Source organism: Eublepharis macularius, chromosome 3 (genome assembly GCF_028583425.1).
Source record: "Eublepharis macularius isolate TG4126 chromosome 3, MPM_Emac_v1.0, whole genome shotgun sequence".
NCBI classification, from domain to species: Eukaryota; Metazoa; Chordata; class Lepidosauria; order Squamata; family Eublepharidae; genus Eublepharis; species Eublepharis macularius.
The window spans coordinates 127,102,792-127,120,164 of record NC_072792.1 but is presented as its reverse complement, the minus strand read 5'-3'; the positions used below and the strand labels follow the sequence as shown (position 1 = coordinate 127,120,164).

Genomic DNA, 17,373 nt, shown 5'->3' with positions numbered 1-17,373 from the left:
AAAGGCACTCTTGTGGCACAGTCAACACCATAAAATGCCGTTATGTCTATAGTAGAGAATGGCATCTCTGACACCTATAACATGGGAGAAAAGTCAGGCATAGCAAATGGGAAGCGGCCATATAGGAGTATTGTTCTGATATGGTGCGATACGCAGGATTTCTAATGAGTTGTTGTAATGAAATGCTTTTTGAATAGCTGCATTTTCTGGAAAAAAAAGTGGTTCTGCTGCATTATGTGAAGGTTTGTATTTTCACTGGCTTCTGTTTTTCTAAAATTGATTATTTCTGTTCTTTCCAGGAATGGGCATTAACTCACAGAATCCTCGTGTTTCTGGTCCAAACCAGTCGGGCCCAATGCCAACACTTAGCCCAATGGGAATGACTCAGCCTCTTTCTCATAGTAACCAGATGCCCTCTCCAAATGCTATGGGACCCAGTATACCTCCTCATGGTGTCCCTGTGGGACCTGGCCTGATGTCACACAATCCAATGATGGGCCATGGTTCCCAAGATTCTCCAATGGTACCTCAAGGACGTTTGGGCTTTCCACAGGGGTTTCCTCCAGTACAGTCTCCTCCACAACAGGTACCATTTCCCCATAATGGACCTAGTGGAGGGCAAGGCAACTTTCCAGCTGGAATGACCTTCCATGGTGAAGGGCCTTTGGGGCGTCCCACCAGTATGCCCCAGAGTTCAACGGATCCAGCACTTTGCAAGTCTGGAGGTCCTGGTGGACCGGACTCTTTCACTGTTCTAGGAAACAACATGCCTTCAGTTTTTACTGATCCAGAGCTGCAGGAAGTGATTCGTCCTGGAGCCACTGGAATACCAGAATTTGACCTGTCCAGGATTATTCCATCAGAGAAGCCTAGCCAGACACTACAGTATTTCCCTCGTGGGGAAGTGCCAGGTCGCAAGCAGCCACAGGGTGTTGGTCCTGGATTTTCTCACATGCAGGGAATGATGGGAGAACAGAATCCAAGAATGGGGCTGGCATTACCTGGCATGGGAGGCCCAGGGCCAGTAGGAACTCCAGACATTCCTCTGGGAACAGCATCATCTATGCCAGGCCATAACCCAATGAGACCGCCTGCCTTTCTGCAACAAGGCATGATGGGACCTCACCATCGAATGATGTCACCAGCACAAACAGCAATGCCTGGCCAGCCCACTCTAATGAGCAACCCAGTGGGTATGATTCCAGGCAAGGACCGAGCTCCTGCTGGGCTGTACAGCCACCCAGGACCTGTGGGTTCACCTGGTATGATGATGTCAATGCAGGGCATGATAGGCCCCCAACAGAACATCATGATTCCTCCACAGATGAGACCTCGGGGTATGGCTGCTGATGTAGGAATGGGAGGATTTAGCCAAGGCCCTGGAAACCCAGGGAACATGATGTTTTAAGCTGCTACAAGACTGGATGATTCTGATCCTTCTTGAGATGAGATTCCAGGTCCTGGGTGCTGCCTGAGAGCTCCAGGAGCACAGTTTGGCCATGCAATAGGTGAAAACAGACCAGAGGATGCTTTGGGAAATCTCGAATGTATGGAATTACCTGAAAACAAATGAATTCATTTTAACAGGTTGTTTTTTTAAGATTTATTTTTTAAAAATTATTTTTGTGTACTTGGGTATCCTGTGATGGCACCTGCTTTGAGAATCTGTAGCTGTATTTTGAGAATTGCCATTTGTCACAAGTTGCACCATTCTCTGTATGTTTACGTCCTTTGGACTGGCTTCTCCCAGGACTCTTGGTTATTTTGGGGGGTTATTTTTGTGTACTGTACTATATTGTAAAAGGGATTTTAGCAGAGACTTTAGTCTTTGGGGTGAGAGGCTGTTTACTTTTAGATGGAAAATCCATCTTCAGAACTTTGGACTATTTTCCTTCAACTCCAATGTATAGAAAAACCAAACTACGACCTCAGAGCAGAGTATTAATGAAAAGCACAAAAGGAACTTAAGTTCAATGAGGGGGAAACTTTTAAAAGAAATAAATTAAGGACATATTTTTCAAAATTATGGAGTGCTGTCCAGCACCTTTGTCTCTCCCTCCCACTCTTAAAAAAAAAAAAAAATCTCAGTCCTCCCCAGCCTTTACTGTCTCCTCCTCTGGCAGCTGCAATACATTGTATTATTTTGGGGAGTAAATCTTGGAGAGCCGCTTCTCATGCTGGGAGTGTTGCCACTTTCAGGAAGAGGCTGGACTTGGACACTGTTACATTCTACAGTAGTCTTACTGTTTCTTATTCTTCTTTTCTTAGAAACCCCCGCCCCCCCCCCCCCCAAGTGACTATTAATGTGGGAGTGGAACAGACACTAAAAGTTACCCTGACTTTTTTTGTGGCTATTTTTTCGTTCCCCAGCGTAAAACGTTCTCTGTGTAACCTCCATTAAATTTGGTACAAAACCACTTGCCAGGGCTGTGGTGTCAGAAAAATAAAATATATTGTTTCTTACAAAAAACAGAACTAGTTCCTTTCTCTGTTACTACAATCCAGTTTTGTCCTGTATCTGGGTTATTTCCAAACAAATTTGGGGGCAGCAGAATTAAAAAATAGCTGGGCATTGTATGATATCATTTCTGTTGACTGAAAGTTTTGCAATGGGTGGTAACTAGTTTGTATTCAGACTTGGTCCATACATCTCTGTAGTCCATTTGTGCTAGTACAATCCCACTGAAAAGTGGGTAGTTTGTACAAACAGTGGGATCTCATGCTTTTGCAATGAGTTGCCACGGATAGAGATTTCTTCAGAGACATCTGAATTCCATGTCTACCCAGGGAATGTGTAGCATTTATTTACTGCAAGCTTAATACACATCTTTTAAAAAAAGAATGAATTGTTTGGGGAAAATATTTGTGCCCAGTAACCAAAAATGGTAAGGAACTTTACAGTGGGTGGAAGTGTTAGCAAACTGCATAAAATCCCACTTCACCACATTGTGCTGATCAATCTGTAGCTGTTGCCTGGGGAACAGCTACCACAGGTCCAACCTGTAGTGATACTCTTAAGGTTTCTGCCTTCGTTTTTTTAAATAACATCAGTAAATTACCTGAGAAGCTTTTTACCTAGTTGAAATTTCTGAGGGATGTCTGGAGCAACTTGTATCTGAGAATATCCTTAGAGTAGTTTAAGAGCTGGCATATGATTGTGTCTGTAGCCCTGTCTGTTGTTCTTGAAAGAAAGAGGTACTTACAGACTGCTTCCTGGACTAAATGGTTGCATTAAAAAGAAGTGGGCTGGATGGGAGAAATACTTAACAAACTAGTGCAGGATTCAGTGCCACTGTCCATGATTAGGAATAATGGTAGCACTGTCATTTGCATAGCTACCTGACTTTCATTTGGGTTAGCAGTTATCTCTGGGGCAGAGATCAGCACAGCCCTCCTCTGATACAAGATGTCCCAGATTTATCACTGCTGCTGTCACTGCAGGGAGCAACCATTTGGAATCCCAACTGAGTACTCATTTATTAGACTTAACAGCTTTGGGTTGGTCATATTAAGGACATACTGCCCATTTCCCTTGCAACAGCCACAGTCTTAATTCTTAATTGCCACCAAGTACCATAATTGGATGGAAGTTTTTTTTTAAAAATATTTCTGGGCTGCCATCAGCTATTTTCTTTATTTTGTTCCCTTTCGCTAACTGCACTACATTCCAATGTTAGTCAAAAATGGTTCTGCATGAGAACAGGTTTTTTTGTTAACACTTCAAACTCAGCTCTAGCCTGTGTCAAAGAAGTGATGTTATTTGGTTGAGCGATTTTCTTTGTGTGGCTGAGCATATTTAAAATATGACTGAAAGCAATACCGTATTTATTCTGCAACAGAAGTTTACTCCCAACTATTTATAAAGTAGCTGCTTGAAAGTTCAAGGCAAGAGTTTGTCCTACTAATGGCTAGAGTTTCTTAAAAAAACAGGACAGTGAAGGGGTTTCTGGAAGCAAAGGTCAGTGCCTAATGGTCTGTGTGGCTAGTTTTGAAGTTACAACAAGGTGCATTCCCTGTGCTGGGTTTTCTTTCTGAGTTAAGTTCCAGTGCTGGAAAATTCAGCATTAGTGTTTTCCCTTTTCCTCAGAAGTGGTTTTACATGAGGAAGCTGGTGTGAACCACACTGGGACAGTTCAGTTAGCTTTACTACACAATCAGCCAAAGTGCTGGAATTGAAGCCCTTGCAAGAGCTGATGATGATTCTCCTTTCCTTTTTAAGGTTTACATATTATTCTTGTTCTCTGGGTTTTCATTCTTTGTGGAGAAACAATACAAAAGACTAGGATTATATTGAGTTTGGATCAAGATTTTCATTAAAAATGTTATTAAAACTTTTGAAAAGCTCAAAGGAATGATAGCAGATGTGGAAGGCACCTCTCATTCCCTTCAGGGTAAGCAGAATTATGTGCTCCATTATACTATCAGCTCTTGTTGTGGGGCAGAAATGTCCTGTGAGGATGCAGTTGGGATCTTAGACACATTTTTCATCTAAAGCAACCTATTTCCAAAATGGATAAGCGTTCTCCTCATTTCCAATAGCAAAATCTAAGGATGCGGCACTAGAAATGTTAATTTATGAGAGAACATGCCTTGTTTTCATGGTATTTAGAAATGTATAGTAAGAATATAATTTTACTATCGTTCGTCATCCTTTTACAGTCTCTCATCTGATTTGGAGCAAAGCAGATTGTACTCCTCAGGATTTGTGCTGTAATGTGTAATGGCATTCATAAAATCCTCCAAGGGACAGAGACCAGCTCTGCATCCTCTTGCAATCACTTCCTGCAGAAAAACAAAACAAATTTTAAGCAACACTTCTGAAGCATTTCGAGAAAATCTTGAGACACAGAAATTATACTGCATCAATGCTACTTGCACAAGGGAACCAAGATGCTTTATTTTAAAAAAGAGAACCCAAAGAAAGTAGTACTAAGGCTTCATGTGCTAACTTGAACAGGCTGCTTGACTTGTTACTCTGCCTGGTATTCAAATGAAGCTCAAGCTAGAGCTTGCCTTCTGCATATCCAGAAGAATCCACCACAGTTCAGCAGCCAGTGCCCTGTATTCTTGCATGAGGCATCAGCATGGATTCTTTACCTCTCCGTTATAAGACAGTTGTATAAACCAGTCCTTGGAATGCTGGTAGAGTTCCAGTGTCACATCTGAAGCATATGGAGGCCACTTGTAGTTGAAGCTTCCCAGAGCCAGCAATAGTGGAAAGAGGGTAACATCGTGAACAGCATATAATATGAGCTTTCTGAAGGGGGGGGGAAAACACCCACATTAGCACAACTGAATCTTGTTTCCACTTGCATACTTTAGGTGTTAGCCTTTTGTCATCTCCGTTCTACTTACATGCAGTATTAATTCTGTTGCTAATATATTTCCGTGTGGGTAGAGATTATTTAAGCAGGAATGCATGTGGTTCTTGCTTCTGTTTCTTCTCTATTTTACACACCAGCACTTCATTATACTTGTTCACTGCTGTTGAACATTGGCAAGTGGCTTCTGCCTGGTTAGTCTAATTTTATAAATACCTGAAGTAGGATGGTTTTGTCAGATCTCTCCAACAGTTCTTATTAGAAGGCAAAGGTCTAATATATCCATCTTTATAATACTTTTTTCTTTATGATTTTTACATATATCTAATCTAGTCCCTGTCCCTCAGGCTTCCTTTCATTCGCTGTTTGTTTTCAGTCCAGTTTCTATGTCTTATGTTTTTTGAAGGCACATATTATATGTATGTTCTTAATGGATTAGAATGTATCAACTGGATGTATCTGTATTGTACATCATCTGTTGCAAAGAACAGGAAGAAACTAGATCAGCGTCTCTCACGCCCCCACACTCTCTCAACTCCCTCACTCAATACCTCCCCCTACTGTCCACCAGCATAAAGGCATCCTGGGTTGCTGATGTCTCTTTTCTCACATTATGCTTCATGGAATCAGCTACACAATTTAGTACCTATTAAACACTAAGTGAATCATGTCCCACCTGGTGTGGAGAGAACAATAAAGCCAGTTCCACAAAAAACATGATCTAGGGATCTTGGAGTCATGACGGGTTGCCATGGTACCCCAGTTCTTGTAAACAGCTTTTAAAAGATAAGGGGCGGGATGCTACCATTACCTTTAGGAGTTTCAGCTTCTCGCCTTCTAATTTTAATAAATTTAATTTTTCTGCAAAGCTAGAGGTACCTCTGGGTTTTCAAGAATGTAAACTCTATCTGGGAGATTGAACTCATTTTATGGGGCCAGATCTTGACTATAAGGATATACCTGGCCTTGATGTCGGCTGAGGAAGGATCTATTGCCTCTCTGATGTTCTTCTGCAGTTCATAAAGAAGAGGACCAACAGACATCTGAAGAGTTTCCCTGAGGGAAAAGGTAGTGTCAGGAATATGTATAAAAATTGCTTTTAGAATACATACTTAGAATAAGGCTTGAATTTATAGTTGAGTGAGTGTTGATAAGCTAGAAGACTCTACTAGCTAAGTGTGGGGGGCGGGGATCTGTATTCTAATTACAAAAATGAAGTTGTGCTCAGCTAGCAAAAATCCGAATATAAATCTTTCCTACTCACACACACCTCCCTCCCTGAGCCAAGGTCCTGCTCACCTTAAGTTGCATTCAGTGACATAAAGGAGCGAATCAATGGCTCTTTGCTCAATTATTTGTAGAAAATTCTTCAGAAGAGGGCAGCTAGGCAGATTGTGTGCCTGAAAGAGAGCAGTGTGTAAGTCAAACAATATACAGCTGTACAAGCTTGCAAGTAGTTCTCCATCCAAGACAAGCATAGACACTATTCATGATCAGACACCTTCAGCTCATCTAATCCAAAGCCTTGCGTAATTTAAGGAACCAGGTTCATTTTTCACCCCTGATCTTTGTGATGAAACTTGTTTCTGGAAATGCAAGGTAGCTGTGTTAATTTTCACTTTCCTCCAAGCTGGGGAGATGGGATTGTGGTTAAGAGGGTTGGACACCAAGCCTTCCAAATGCTAGATCATATTTCACAATTAGACTTCTCCCTTATTTTATGTACTTTAAAAAGATTAGCATAATATTAATAAGCTGAAACTATAGGCATGTTTGCTTCAGAGCAAAGCTCTATTGGGCTTAGTTTACTTCCAAGTAAGCATGCATAGGACTGGCTTGACAAGCCAAAAGAGGCCAGGGTAGAGGCTTCCTGACAGTAAAATCTTGTGCAAAATTACTCCAGTCTAAGTCCAATGACTTCAATGGACTTAAACTGGAGTGACTGCATGGGAATGCAGTGTAAGGAGGATCCTACATTTTCCTTCTGGCAATTTCAAAATCAATCAGTTTTTAAAAAAAATATTTCTGTGCACTTACCCTTCTCATATATTTGTTTATAGCACCTATCTCCAGGACTGATAACATAAATGCACACATTCCTTGAAGTATGTAAGTCAACAAGGAGGACAGGTCTGTCCCTCAAGAAGCTTACAATCTGAATTTATACAGTGATTCAGAAAGAGGAGAGTCAAAGGAAAGCTGGAATGAACAGACGTGCATGCACAATAAAACCCTTAACATCTGGGTGATCTAATAGATTTCACTGGAACTGGATAAATGGGTGGGATTCCAGTTTCACAGCCTGATCTTAGCTGAAGGAATTAAGGTGCATCTCGCCAGGTGTCCTCCTTTGTATGCTCTTGCCCTGCCTCTTTCAAGTGGCAGGGTCAGATCCTCTGCCTTCCACAGCTCCTGTGTTTATATCCAGGTAGGCCTGGATAGATGCATTTGAAGCTTGGTGGGGCGTGGGGAACTCCAGGTGAAATTTCATCACCATATGGTTGTGGTAGTGAGATTTGGAGAGTGCACTAAATAGCATGTGTCCTGAATGGGTGTCGTCAGAGGTACCACATTCACCCTTATCTACTATTAGGGAATTAACAGTTTGCCCTGCAGAAAAATACAGCAGGATGTCACTGGTTCCCAAATAAGTAGCTTTGTTACAGTAATGTTAAAGCAAGTAGGAGCTGATCAGGAAATCAGCAGCAGAATGTGAGGAATAACATGAGAGAGAAAAACGAGGAAGTTTAGAATATGATGCTTTGATGTATGTTTCTTTTCCTAAAAGGTAAAGCACCCTCTTGGGCTCTAGTCCACTCTGTGGACTGTAGTACAAGGATGCTTTTTAAGCTGTGTTTGGTTTGTTGGATGCATATCTGGCTTCTCATCAAGAAGGTCAGAAATGGTGGACAAGCTTCTTTGAAGGGCAGTTTTCCCACTGGTCCTGAGCTTTCCCTCCAATTCGCAGCTACAGGGGAGTTGTGCTTACAGTTTATGCCAGGGAATTGCTAGGATCACAGGCATGACCAATGCTTGCATGAGAGATTTTTGGCAGGACTATCCACATGGAAAAGATGACTTGCCTGAACAAGCTCTTACCCCTCTATCGGGAACATGTGGTCCCAATATTACAGCAATTATACTGGCTACCAATCTATTCTGAGACCAATCTAAGGTGCTGGCTTGCGATGAGGGTATCTGAAGGCCCTGAGCCTGCTGGTGAGGAGGGCAGAATATAAATCAAATATAAAATAAAATCTTTTCCCATATGTTCCTGCCCCGGAGTTTAGATTATAGTGAGAGAGACTCCCTGACTGCCCCATCAACCAATGAAACTCAGTTAGTGGGCACATAAGAGAGGGCCCTTTCAGTGTCAGCCCTGATTATGGAACAATCTCCACAGGGAAGTGCGTCTGATCCCTCATAATTTAGTGTCAGGAGGCAGCTGAAGACTGGTTTATTCAAGACAGTTTTTTAATGTATTTTTATCTGTCTTTTAACTGTTTTTAACTATTGTTTTTCGTATTTTATATTGCAAGTCACCTTGAGCACATATGTAGGAAAGGAAATCTTTATTTTAAACAAATAATGCACCATGGCCCTTTGCAGAGAGTTTCATGACAGATGGTATGAAGTAGACAATGAGAGAGTAAAACAGGGTGGAAGGAGTTAGACAAGAATAGGAAAAAGGCAGTGTGAGCTACATGCCCAAAGTACTCGCTTTCACCTTTAATCAAGTTTAAAGAGGTTAAACCTAAAGCTTTGAGAGAGGTGAGTTCTGAGAAAGAATCTGAAAGAGTGGGGAGAACAGCGGCGCTTTCCCCCATAGCAGGATCTTCTCAGTCAACCTCATTTAGGAACTAAATGGTTGTTTGGACTAACCTACCTTCAGTGCAGTTTCTCCCACATGCTTTGAAAATATTATAGACATTTCTAGGAAAGTGTTGCTTACCTGTTCAGCAAAGACGTTGTCAAGTAGGACAAAAAAATCAATTTGCTTCTCACTGTTGATTCCCACTTTTTCTTTAATTGTCTTCAGATCATCAGAGATGCCTGGCTGTAAACACATGGTGGCCATCCTTTCCCTGGTGAGGAAAAGGAAACACTTCAGAGCACTACAAAAAAGTTTCTCTGGGATTAGAGGATGTTATTTTAAACCAGATATGAAGGATTCTGACTTTGCCTCCCCCAGCACCCAAGAAGCTTTTAATGCTTTGTTCTGTTTGGGAAATGGAGCAATTTCTCATACCGCTAGGGGTGGTCCTGCGGTAGACAGATTTTTTTTGCATCTGTCAGCTCAGTCCTAAAAGATGCTAAAGTAAGCACATTATACACTCCATGAAATATAAATAGGTTGTGATTGAGATGGGCTACAGAATAGCCCCCTGAAGATGATTGCATAAATGAAATGGTTTTTATCAGCATCATTTGACTGGCTAAAAAAGGAAATAAGCGAAGTGTGAAGCATGCCCAGATGGCTTTCTAAGGTTTTCATTTTTGCCTTTTTTACTCTTATTTTACTATTACATTATACTACTTGCCCTTTGCACAGAATAGGAACAGTAACTTTTTTTCTCCTGCTTGAGCGTCTCATAGAGCGACTCCTCGACTCTGCAGTGTTCCCACAGTGTTACATGACGCTATGACAAAATCCAGCATGGCCATTCCCAAAGGCTTCTGCAGCTGCCTATAGTTTACATAGACTGCAGAAGGGTGCAAAGTAGGACATCGAGCCTGGACTTGCTTCAGAGAAGAAGCTGTGCTCCAAAAGCCAGAGTAAACCATATAAACAGTTCAGGGGATCAGGTGGAACAACTTTTTAAAATACATAAATAAACATTCCCTTTGATAAGCAAATGATTGCCTGCATACAATAACATTTTTGAAAGGTCACGCCACAGGAAACCAATTTGTTCCTTGGGTGCAACTGCCCTTTTATTTGAAATATATACATGCTCCCTTTCCAGTGCAGTTCAAAGGTGGCTTACAGACCTGATGACAGGCCCTGGCCCCCTCAGTCAGACACACAGGGTTGTTGTGAGGAAAAACAATATACACTGCCCGTACCTATCTGGAGGAAGGGTGGGGTTAAAAAATCATATCTCCATAACCATAACAGTTAAAACAACACATTTTTTGTCTTCACAGTAGTACCAATACTTTCAGCAGCCTTATGGCAGTTTACCTGTTCACCTGTTTCAGGCGCTGGCAGTTCTGTAAATTAGGGTAGAGGATTTCTGATTTTGCTTCATCTGTGACAATGGTAATAGGCCCTGTATAATAAAAGATTTGTCTTAGTGCAGTATGTTTAGAATTGGTGTTTTAAATGTTAAAAGTTCTAACAAATACAACGCTCCATGCAACTTTAATGGAATTTGCAGACCAGGAGCACAATTTGGGTTTTTTTGTGTATATCATAAACCACCCATAACACCTATCCTTACTTGTTTAAAGCTCATTAGAGAACTTACTCTGTATGTGTATGACCTCAAATTTCTACAAGATGCTAGAGCCCACTCTGGTAATTGATACCTATATTATTGTATGCCTTCACATAGCCAGTGGCAATATACATAGCTTTTAAATATTCTGCTTATATAATAATCTCCTAAACATGTGCAAATCTCTTCTTCATAATCCTGTTAAAAAACCACTGCAGTGTAAACATAGAAGATAAACGTAGAATATTTTGCTTCTCTAGACTAAAAAATTGGGCTATCACATCACCAACTTCTGCTTGTCACTTAGGTTCTAGACTGGCTTCCTTTCAGGACAATAACACACCAACATTTGATGAGTTACTTAATAGCCTTTAGCAATTTAGCGTCATGTTGCTCACATTTCTCATTGCCCGTTTCCGAACCTGGTAATCCTGTTCTGAATCAAACCAGGCTTGAAGCTCCAGGGGGAACAAGTAAAGGAGGGACACTCAGGGTTAGAGAACAAAACACGAAATGAATATTGCAAATCATAGCTTCTTTACTGTGAATTATAATAGAAGGCCTATGCGACTTTTGCAGAAATTCTTGGCATTCTCATAAGACTGCAATTTCTCATTTACAGCATAGATGCAGTCTGAAAGAATTCACCAGTATAGGAACTGATAGGGATGAAAGGAGAAATTCAAAGAGAACAGCAATGCTGCAATGAACAAGGAGAAACAAAGGCAGGATTGAGAACAGAAGCTCTCTGTCAGTTCTAACCTTCTTTCTGCTGTTGAAATAGCCCAGCTAGCAAACAGCGTGTGGATTCCAGATTCCGAAAAATATTAGTAGAACGAACACTGAAAGACAAAGTAACCCATGAAGTGGAGCAAACAAGTGGTTTATTCCTGTACAAACTGATTGGGGGGGAGGGGACACAAATATCCTAATGGCCTTGAGGAGATTATGGATGACTACCAGCCCTGGGCAACTGCTATCAATATCAAACTCTCTAAAATACTCTTAGAATCACAAAAGACTTGATGCCTATATCTGTGCAAGCTGGAAAGATACAGCAAAGAACTCACTGCAGTACTACGTGAGAGGGGACTTTGCAGAAAGTCTACTGAGGTTCTTTACGTGATGGGAAGGGTAGATCTTTGAGAAATGCAAAAGCAATTAGGAAACAGATTGGAATATGAAGAAACTCACAAGACCTCTGAAGGTCTGAATGCTGGAGAGAGGAAACTGATGTCCTCGATATAACGCTTCCTCAGTCGCTCCCCTAGGGCAAACATCTGCTGCATGCCCACTTTGGTCAGCTGCCCAGCAATCACACCACCCTGGAAGTACAGCAGTTGTCTTAAATTATGAAAAGAAATATATCACTGAAGCAAAACACATGCATCCAAATCGGTTTCTCACCTTCAGCACAACCTTTTGGTATTGATCTTCATAAGGAGAATAAGGTCTTGGACCTCCAGACAGATCAGTTACTGCATAATCAAACTCTGTTTGAGCAGGGATCTCCAGGAGTGCAGGATCCCATTCCACCTGTTCCAGAAAGAAAAGAGGTAAGGAACAGTTCTTTAAGAATACAGACGTTTACACAACTTAGCAGCCTGCTCCTATGGGGAGCAGATTACTTTTAACAGACTTCGAGATAGATAGTTCGCAACAGATTAGACAGGGCTCCCTGATCTTTCTTCACCTGCAGGCAGCTTTGAAATTCTGACACAGGGTGGTGGGTTGCAACTGCAAAATGGCTGCCTCAAGAGGCAGAACCAACCACAAAATGTCAGAGAGTGAAGTTCTGCATAACTCTAATTGCAGGCAAAATCTCTCTTAATGCAATGCCTTTTAAAATGAAAATACTGTTCTACATTATTTTCTTGCATACGTACAGCTTAAACTTCAGTCATGCAGTGAAAATACTTGGGCTATTGTGACAATTGCTACCATAGCTAAGCTTTTAAAAGTTTGCACAGCCAATCAGAAGCTCAGTAAGGAAAAGACCACCAGGCCCTGCTCACTTTCTGTAAACACTTGGTGGGCACCATGTTGTGGACTGCTGGATCACACAATGGTGTCTAGTTTAATATGCAAGTTATGCTATTGTAAAATATTGAGGAACATACATGGATTAGTATTTTGAAACATTCAACAGTGTAACTTGAAGTCTTACCAAATCATCTCATGACCACTACAGGAAGCCCTGGCTGAAACACTGCACTTAATTACTCTAGAGAGGCAAAAGGTGCGAGACCACCAGTTAACTACAGGGATGAGTCTTGCATACTACTGTACACTCAACTATAGTAATCCATGTGCTGCTGAATGCTTGTCTTGGAAACGTTGCAAAGTAGCAAATGCTTTAACATGGAAGATTCAAAAGAGCTTTATACATCTCTGGAATATCACTAATCTTTTCCTTTCTATGCAACTTTAAGACTAACCAATAAATAAATAAATAAATAAAATTGGTTAGTCTTAAAGGTGCTACTGGACTCTTTTTGATTTTGCTACCACAGACTAACACGGCTAACTCCTCTGCATCTTTCCTTTCTATGCTTATACTTGCAAGTACATCTGCTGTTAGTAGCACATGGCTACTAACAGCTGTGGTATGTGCTTAGAAACCAAAAGGCTATTTCCACCTTCATTCCAAACACAATTGCATTTTTTTTATTTAGTAAAACTCATCATGAAGAGGGTGAGCAGAAACTGCAATGCTTTCACACCACTTGATTCAATCTTTATGAATGACATCTGGGAAAAGCATTGGTCTGGTCAGAAACTCAAAATCCAGCCTGATACTTTTCCCGAACCCAAACAGTCTACCATCTACAGCAGAGAAACAAAACCAGAAATTTGCACTCAATTGGAAGTAAAGGTACCAACACTATTGTACAAATGGCCACATCTAAATAAATACAGGGAGCTAATGTAACAAGATAGTTAACACAATGTTATCAAAAAAGGTGAAAACATAAAAGTAAATTCCTGTCATCTTTACTAGATATTTTTCTCACTCTTCCTCCAGGAAGCTCAGGACTATGTGAATGATTTACATACCATAAACATAAAACACTCATATTTATCCTCCAAATAATCCTGTGAGGAAGTCATGTGATGCAGCGGTAAGAGTACAGACCTGAATACAAATTCCTCACTCAGTTATAAGCAATCTTGAGTCACCTCAGCCAACCACTTTTACCCTAACCCACCTCAGACAGCTGTTGAGAGAAAGAGAGAACCATGAGTGGTAGACAGAGGAAGGGCAGAATAAGAATGTACAATAGGATAAAGAAAAGGTAATAGGCCGAGACAGTGACTAGTCAACGGTCACTCAGTAAGCTTCAGAGACAAATGTGGAAGTGAACCTGGGCCTTGCTGTTCTTAGTCTCACATGCACTACATGTGGATGCGGCAGCACAATGGCTAAGTGTTTGAGCAGTGAATCTGCACTCTACTGGTTCGAATCCTACTATTTCTTTTTTTTTTTTTAATTTATTTTTTTAAACCAAACAAACAAACAAAAAGAATCCTACTATTTCCATGAGCTCAACAGGTGGCTTTGGATAAGCCACTCCTCTCAGCCCCAGCTCCCCATTTCTATTGTGGGCATAACAATTATACTTTGTTCACCATTCTGAACGGGGCACTAATCTATCTAGAAGAGCAGTATATAAGCACAATTATTTCCACTGCATCCCACTGGCTGTTACCAGTACTGCACGTTACTTTGCTGGATAGTTACACTTAAAGGAATCAAGACAAGTTCCTGTCCATACTGAACGAGTAAAGTGTCTTGGAAAAAGCAATCTGCCTTTGTTATAGAGACATTCCTACATCTACTCTGGGAACGCCCTGTTGGCTGGTGAGGTTGGCAGCCCCTGCCAGAGTGTATTGCCGGTATCAAGGCAGCTTCAGCAGGTCAATTCATTCCCTGAGCTCTGCCACGGTCTACATTTTATTTACCCAATACTATCAATATGTTTGCATTTCTACATTAGCCTCGGCTTCCAGGCCTAACGGGAACTATATATGAGACTGTAGATTTGTGGTCTGAAGATCTGTTTTCATACTTTCTGTACTTTGATCCTCGTGCTAGAAAGAAGGTATCAACAAAGCAAATCTCTCTCAGTTATACTTTGGTCCCACCTGCTGTGGCCAGACCAGTGGCTGGCATATTTTGCCATGCGGCTGCTGTGCTCTTATGACCTACTAAAAAAACCTGCAGCACCTCCTTCAAGGATTGTGTAACCTATTTTTGGAATTAGGAATTCTGAAGTCAGGAAGCCTCTAGATGACATCTGGCCTCTGCCTTTAATTCCCTTGAGACCGTGGCGCTCATTTTCAGCTCACAGTTGCAATATTTATTTATTTATACCTCACTTTTCTCCCCAAAGAGAACAAAAACAGTGTACAAATACATGCCATAGAATATTTGGTCTTATAACGGGGATTGAAGCACCCTAAGCACTTCAGAGCCCTACATCAAGGTTTGTGTTCGTTAGGATTGTTTAAAACAAAAAGAGCAAGCTTCGGGTCCAGTAGCACCCTAAAGTCCACTCAGATTTCCGGGGTATAAGCTTTCAAGAGTCAAAGCTCTGATGAAGGAAGCTCTGACTCTCAAAAGCCCATATCCTGGAAATCTAGTTGGTTTCTAAGGTGCAACCTCATGCAAATCCTGCTCTTCTACTACAGCCCAATAAAAGATCTTAAAACAAAAACCCACTTTCTATCCTAACCCGGTTGCAGGGCTGCAAACAGAAGGAGAGGGGAGATTCCAGGGGTCCAGCGGACCCGCGTAAGGCATGGTCTTTCCTTTTTATGGATCTGGGTGATGCGAGGGGGACCGCGCGATGCAGACCCGTTAACCCTCCTACGATCAAAGCGCAGCCAGTTCTTATTGCGCCCCATCAGCCCAGGCTCACCTGCTCGACGTCGGGGATGGCCCGGAGAGGGGTGCGCGCTCCGTGCCGAAAGAGAACCAGCACCAGCTTCAGCTCCGGCTGGTCTTTGCGGCTCGCTTCGGCTAGGGCTCTCCGCCTGCCATGCACGCAGCAAGCGAGAGCGCCCAAGACCCCAGCCCGAGTCCACAGACTCATGCCGACAAAGGAGCCTCTGAAGTGAGCCAGAACAGTGTAGGTTAAGTCGTGACGACGAGAAGAGGGCAGCACCAGGCAGCTGGAGTAACAGCGAATGCAAGTTCCTCTAAAGGAACTCGTCTACTTTAATTGCCTTCCCTTTACAATTCCCTAGTTGGACTTAAGTTGCACCTTGCGCATCGTCCTACGGCTTGCGGCTCTCAGAATCTGCTGGGGCTCCCTTCGGCGGAATCCTGGACAGAGATGGACCTTGGGAAATGAGGTTTCCCAAGAAGTCAGCTTTCTGGCGCAAGAAGCCCTTCAAAGACTACAACTCCCAGAGAACAGCGGGGCGCTTGAAGGGCCGGCGCGTTCCTTTCGAGCCGGTCACGTGTAGGGCGCGGGAAAAGGTGACCTGATTAAGCGGCGCCTTCGAGCTGAGTAGCTGAGGTGAGGCTTTGTTTGCGGGAAGTAGCAGTTTGTTAGTGCAAACAGCTTGAGCGTCATAGCATCTTTATTTAGAAGGCTTATATCTTGCTTTTCTCAAGGAGAAGCGTCTTGTTATTTTGGGTAGTCATTCTGTGAAATGGAACACAATTCTCATTTTAGAAGTATGGCTGAAGGTGGTGATTAGTTCACACAAGCAGAGTTAATAGCTGCAACATTTAGATGTCGCGTTTTTGTATGAATTAGTTTTACTTGTGTTATTTATAGTTTCAGGCGAGTAGCTGTGTTGGTCTGCAGTAGAAGCGCAAGATTTGGGTCCAGTAGGACCTTAAGACCCTGGAAACCTAGTTGGCCTTTAAGGTACCACTGGATCTGAATCTTGCTCTTGTGTTATTTATAGTCACCTTTCTCACTGAGACTGGAAGTGGATTGCACAGAATAAGTCAATACAATCAACAGGATGGGACATGTAATCGACAGTGCAATAGAATTTGACTTTAGAAATCATTCTGGAACTAACCAGGAATCAGACACAGTGCATAAGCATTAACATGACTCATTAAACAAAGCAAAAATTGCATAGTAAGAACCTACTTACAGCAACAGATAGTAAAGATTATATACTATATATTATTATATATATTGTCCAGAATCTTTTACCTAGAATGGCTTTTTTAAAAAAAAAATGTTTATTCTAACTAGGGATCCCAGTTCCTCCAGTGGGGTGGGGGATCGCTTGCTTCCCACCTCCACCCTGGCCACCACTCACCTGGCTATCAGGAAGAGTGAGAACAGTCCCCCCCCCCCTCACACGCTCCTGGAGCAGTGCGATGATGTCACTTATGTGGAGTGATGTCATTGCAGCGTTCCGAGAGCACTCCCATGCCTGCATGATGGCGCAGGGGCACTCTCAGGGCAGTGAGAAGGTGAGTTCCAGGACCCTCCTCTTCTGTCAGGAGGGTAAGGGGGCCTGGCAACTTCAATTCTAACGTCGTTTCAGTGAGTGCATGCACACAGACATGAAAGCTAAACAGTGAACAGAAAGGCTGAACAGGAAGATCTTGAAAATGAAGAAAGAGGCAATGATGA

The 17,373-nt window shown here is 42.1% G+C and overlaps 2 protein-coding genes across 8 annotated transcripts in view; one reads left to right on the top strand and one right to left on the bottom strand.

Moving 5' to 3' along the window:
* BCL9 (BCL9 transcription coactivator) overlaps positions 1-1,720 on the top strand; it is a 107,085-nt gene extending 105,365 nt beyond the window's left edge. For all 5 annotated transcript variants that reach the window (XM_054974985.1, XM_054974984.1, XM_054974987.1 and 2 more), the window contains one exon: positions 300-1,720. In XM_054974985.1, coding sequence (XP_054830960.1) covers positions 300-1,408 — 1,109 coding nt within the window. In that variant the 3' untranslated portion in view covers positions 1,409-1,720. The remainder of the gene's footprint in view (positions 1-299) is intronic.
* A 431-nt stretch (positions 1,721-2,151) lies between these two features.
* ACP6 (acid phosphatase 6, lysophosphatidic) lies at positions 2,152-16,131 on the bottom strand. Of its 3 annotated transcripts, none has more exons than XM_054974989.1 (10): positions 15,685-16,131; positions 12,170-12,298; positions 11,957-12,087; positions 11,525-11,604; positions 10,507-10,594; positions 9,274-9,406; positions 6,621-6,721; positions 6,282-6,377; positions 5,098-5,257; positions 2,152-4,782 (listed from the first exon to the last, which is right to left on the bottom strand). In XM_054974989.1, the coding sequence occupies exons 1-10, from the start codon at positions 15,856-15,858 to the stop codon at positions 4,654-4,656; spliced, it is 1,221 nt and encodes a 406-aa protein (XP_054830964.1). In that variant the 5' UTR covers positions 15,859-16,131; the 3' UTR covers positions 2,152-4,653. The 3 variants fall into 3 exon arrangements, with proteins under 3 accessions (XP_054830964.1, XP_054830965.1, XP_054830966.1); XM_054974990.1 differs by having other exon boundaries at positions 5,098-5,194; XM_054974991.1 differs by lacking the exon at positions 5,098-5,257 and having other exon boundaries at positions 4,652-4,782.
* Positions 16,132-17,373: the final 1,242 nt, after the last annotated feature.

Coding starts and splice junctions, on each gene's coding strand:
- ACP6 (XM_054974989.1), bottom strand. CDS start 15,858: ATGAGTCTGTGGACTCGGGCTGGGGTCTTGGGCGCTCTCGCTTGCTGC. Junction 12,299..15,684: donor CCATCCCCGACGTCGAGCAG/GTGAGCCTGGGC, acceptor TTTCTGGAACAG/GTGGAATGGGATCCTGCACT. Junction 6,378..6,620: donor GTCACTGAATGCAACTTAAG/GTGAGCAGGACC, acceptor CTTTTCCCTCAG/GGAAACTCTTCAGATGTCTG.